This window comes from Vicia villosa, unplaced genomic scaffold (assembly GCF_029867415.1).
Source record: "Vicia villosa cultivar HV-30 ecotype Madison, WI unplaced genomic scaffold, Vvil1.0 ctg.000089F_1_1, whole genome shotgun sequence".
In the NCBI taxonomy this organism is placed as follows: Eukaryota; Viridiplantae; Streptophyta; class Magnoliopsida; order Fabales; family Fabaceae; genus Vicia; species Vicia villosa.
In genome coordinates this window covers 224,339-229,037 of record NW_026705008.1, presented here as the reverse complement: position 1 = coordinate 229,037, position 4,699 = coordinate 224,339, and the positions used below count along the sequence as shown (strand labels likewise).

Below are 4,699 nucleotides of genomic sequence, written 5' to 3'. Positions count from 1 at the left end.
CCGAGCTTCTCGTTGAACACAACGTGGATATTTTGCGTAAGGCCTCCACAAAAACTGTAAGACATAAATAAATATAAGAGTCGTATTCATGTAGAGGAAAGATTTAATATATGGTTTGGTAAAAAACTTACATCTCCAACGACCATGTGATCCAAAATGAAACGATATCCATCTAGATAAGTATTCGGAGATGCGAAATACTCCATATCTCGTTGTGCAAATCTTGCATATTTAAAAAGTGTAATTAGAAATATGCGTTAATTTAGTGGTAAAATAAATATATGGAATAAAGAATTTACCTAACGGCGTATGGATAAGATTGAGCAATTTCACTCCTTGGAGCAAGTCGTGGAATGCGATAGTAGGTCCACACAGCGAGAAGGAGTGAGCAGCCTCCAACACTCTTGACGTTTACACGACATGCTTTGCACATCTCCCTGTAAAGGTAACACAAAAACGCAGACCCCAACTATATTGGCCGCATTTATCAAGATCTTTGACAAATTTGAACCAAGAAGAATGCAACACATTATGAGATTTGTCAGGAAATAAAACTGCAATCATGCTTAAGATATATAATTTTGCATGTAAAATATTTTGCTCCTCGGTTGGTTGAGGAATTTTTTCTAACTCATCCAACTCGTCGTGGATCCATGTCAATTTTACCGAACCCTTCACCCTATCAGGTCCATCAAAAGGTTCTATGCGTAAAGCATCGACACCGGATAATCAGGTCCTTCGGTTTCACCTACTACAGCCCTCCCATCTATACGGAGGCCAAACAACATATTTACATCCTCTAGCGTTATTGTACATTCACCGGTTGGCAAATAAAACGCGTGTGTCTCGGACCTCCATCTCTCAAGCATCGCAACTACGAGTTTGGAATCGACACTTCGAAAGTTGATTTTGGCGACAACTCCAAAACCAGCTCTATCCAAGTAAGGCTTGATAAACTCACTTGGCTCCCTATCGAATAGATGAGTATGTAGTCTAAACCTTTTAGAATCATCCTATAAAAAAATATATCCTTTTGTTAGTATACAAAATTAATAAATTGTGTAACTTACGTATTACAAATACTAGTAACAAAACTTACATATGAAGCCACATTCGCCCTTGTTCCTCTATGTGTTTCTCCCAAAGTAAGCAAAGCAGACATGTTGTGTGATTGTGATACTGATAAACAAATTGTGTGTTTCAGATGAATATGCAACTCTTAAATTTGGAAGATGTGATGAGTTTGGAGTGACAATGAGAGGTTGAATTTATAGTCAAAGTGGATGCATTGTATAGACCAATGGATTAACAAGTGTAGTGCTTGCAAAGAAGGTGCAATCTATTATCCAACTTTCATAATGACTCATGCATGCTACTACTCTATTGATGGGATAGAACAATGGTTGAAGTGACAATTGCATGCATGCAACAAAAAATGAGCCACGTTAGGGTCCGACCAACCCTTGGACGGACGTGAACTAGTCACGTTTGGGTCCGGCCAACCCTTGGACGGACACCCTTGAGGTGCGGTCAACCCTTGGACGGACTGAAACATGTTTCGTCCTTTGCCTGGACCACCCCTCACGTGTCTACTTTTGCCATGCATGGTTTAAATACCCCTTTGACTGAAACATGTAATTCAAACACACATTCAAACACACATAGAAAAATTATAGTTTCATTGAATGGCTCAGAGAAACATAATTCTTTCAGTGCACTACAACGGTGTTATCAGTAACGATCTAACCAACGGTTTTTCGTTTAGCAACACAGAAACAAAACGTTTCAAAGTGCATTGTAGGTCCGATTTTATGCATTTGAAGGAACGGATCAAATCAAAATTGCAACTTCCTGTCAGTGAAATTATTTATCGACTTCCGTTGTTTAATGGAGACAATGGTATCATTTTTTACGTCATGAAACCAATAGAGGACGACGATGGCGTTAAAGTGATGTTCGAATGTCACAATTCGTTTGCTCCTCTCGACGATGTCGAGCTATATGTTCATATTGTTAGTCCTCCCATTAACCAATCGCAAGAGTCGCATTTACATCAATACGGTATGAGCCAACCCACTGATGAAGAGCCAACACAAAACAACGAACCGTTTATACCTAACGAAGATGTGGATGAGTACAATGACGATGAAATACAAGAAGTGCGATATGAAGATCTTTTTGGTGATGACAATGACCCTGGTATCGTTGTGCCGTTGCAGCCTACAAATGCACAACCGATTAGCATGTACGCCCCACCGGAGCACATGCAATCTATCTGTTTAGAAGAGGCACAATCTGAATCAATATATGGTTCGCACAAAACCAACTATAGTGATGTTGATTTATATGAGGGAGTGGAGTTTGAAGACAAGGAGGAGTGCGTTGCTGCTATACAACATTGGCATATCACCAACAATCTTGATTATTGGGTGTACAAATCTGATAAGAACAGATACGTGATCAAATGCAAGAATCCAGATTGCCCATTCAAATGTAGAGCTTCAATTCGCAAGAAAAACTCCATGTGGACGATAGGTAAGTTGAGTGGACCACATGTCTGCACAACCACTTCAATCTCGCAAGACCACAGACAACTGACATCAGATATTGTCTCTCACTGCATCAGGGATCTGGTTAATACCGACCCATCAATAAAGGTAAAGCTCATAATCTCTCATATAACAGGAAAGTATGGTTATAATATATCGTACAGGAAAGCGTGGATTGCAAAGGTAAAGGCCATAGAATCCCTGTATGGAAACTGGGAGACATCTTACACTGAACTTCCACAATGGTTACTGGTAATGAAAACATATCTGCCTGGAATGATAATAGACTTGGAAACGTTACATGCACTTTCAAACGAAGGAAGTCAGTTGGGTGATAAGATGATATTCCATCGTCTATTTTGGGCTTTTCAACCATGTATCCATGGTTTTGCTTATTGCAAGTCAATTGTTCAAGTCGACGAAACATGGTTGTATGGAAGGTACAGAGGGACCTTGTTGATGGTTGTGGCACAGGATGGGAATGGTAACATTTTTCCAATTGCTTTCGCTATTGTCGAGGGTGAAACCAAGGATGCTTGGAGTTTTTTCCTTTGGAATCTAAGAAGCCACGTGACACCCCAACCCAATCAATGCCTAATATCAGACAGACATCCATCAATTAAAAGTGCCTATGATGATCCTGTAAATGGATGGAAAAATCCTCCGTCTTCACATGTCTACTGCATTAGGCATATCGCGCAAAACTTTATGCGTGCGATTAGAGACAAGGAACTACGTAAAAAACTCGTCAACATGGGTAATAGTCTATTTGATCTTTGTGAGGTACATTTGTCAATTGATCTTTGTCGTTTTCTTGACATGTTTATTATTTGTAACAGGCTATGCATTGACGGAGTCAACGTACAACTACTATAGAACCGAAATTCGTCAGACAAATAGAGATGCTTTGGAGTGGATTGAAAATATCCCCAGGGAGAAGTGGGCAAGGGCGTTTGATAGAGGGCAACGATGGGGACACATGACGACTAACCTTGCAGAAGCAATGAACTCTGTGCTAAAGGCAACCAGAAACCTTCCAATAGCTTCTTTATTTTCGGCCACATATTTTCGGATGGGAGCATTATTTGGTCAACGTGGACATGAATGGACAAAAAGGTTGACATCAGGCCAAACTTTTACAGACAAGTGTATCAAGGGGATGACTGAAGAAGTCAACAAAGCAAGCAGTCATAATGTTTATCAGTTCGACCGAGAAAGGTTCTATTTTATGGTGGCCGAAAGAATAAACCGCAACGATGGGCGACCAACTGGTACTTACGGTGTTGATCTACGAAAAAGAACATGTGATTGCGGAAAATTTCAAGCGTTCCATTTGCCTTGCTCACATGTGATTGCAGCATGTGAAAGTATACGCCAAGACTACACCATTCACATACCCGACGTGTTCAAGATTCAGCATGTTTTTAAAGTCTACCAACAAAGCTTCCAGATCCTTCCACATCAAGACAATTGACCGCAATATAGAGGAGCTACTCTTTGTCATGACAAAACTATGCGTAGGAAAAAAAGAGGTCGCCCAAATAGTACTCGGATTCGAACCGAAATGGACGACGTGGAAAAGGAAAAGAGAATGTGTGGGATATGCCGTGAAGTAGGCCATATCCGAAGTAAATGTCCAAATGTAGTAGGCCCGTCCAATAGGCCTCCTTAATGTTTACTTCAACTAGCTTTATGAATGTAATATAATGTCTTTTTAATTGAGTTTGCAACCATCAATGACTAAAACAACATTTCACATTAAACATAACTAAAACAACATTTCACATTACTAAAACAACATTCAATGACAACGACAAGAAGACAGCCACAAATAAAACAACCACACAGGAAACAATTTAAACGACCTCACAGGAAACAAATAAAACATATTCTAAGAGATTACAACCATCAACACAATATCATGTGGTCCTAGCATCATCCTAAGGACACCAGCGTCATTTTTCACGGCCCTCCAAGAACGAGTTACTACTCCATTTGGGCCTTTCTCCGTGACCTGCCTTTCAATTTTCCTTATTTTTTCACCTTCGAGAATGTTTCCGTCTAACCATTCGATCAAGTGCCTCTGTAGATGCTCGAAAGTTTGCGTGTTCCAGAGTTTGATCTTCAAGGGAGGCTTTGTTGCTGAAAAA

The 4,699-nt window shown here is 40.0% G+C and overlaps 1 protein-coding gene across 1 annotated transcript; it reads left to right on the top strand.

The window, feature by feature from the left end:
* Positions 1-1,685: 1,685 nt before the first annotated feature.
* On the top strand, positions 1,686-4,023 carry LOC131623902 (uncharacterized). The gene is made up of 2 exons (XM_058894897.1): positions 1,686-3,306; positions 3,389-4,023. The coding sequence occupies exons 1-2, from the start codon at positions 1,686-1,688 to the stop codon at positions 4,021-4,023; spliced, it is 2,256 nt and encodes a 751-aa protein (XP_058750880.1).
* The last annotated feature ends 676 nt before the right edge of the window (positions 4,024-4,699 follow it).

Coding starts and splice junctions, on each gene's coding strand:
- LOC131623902 (XM_058894897.1), top strand. CDS start 1,686: ATGGCTCAGAGAAACATAATTCTTTCAGTGCACTACAACGGTGTTATC. Junction 3,307..3,388: donor TAAAAAACTCGTCAACATGG/GTAATAGTCTAT, acceptor TATTTGTAACAG/GCTATGCATTGACGGAGTCA.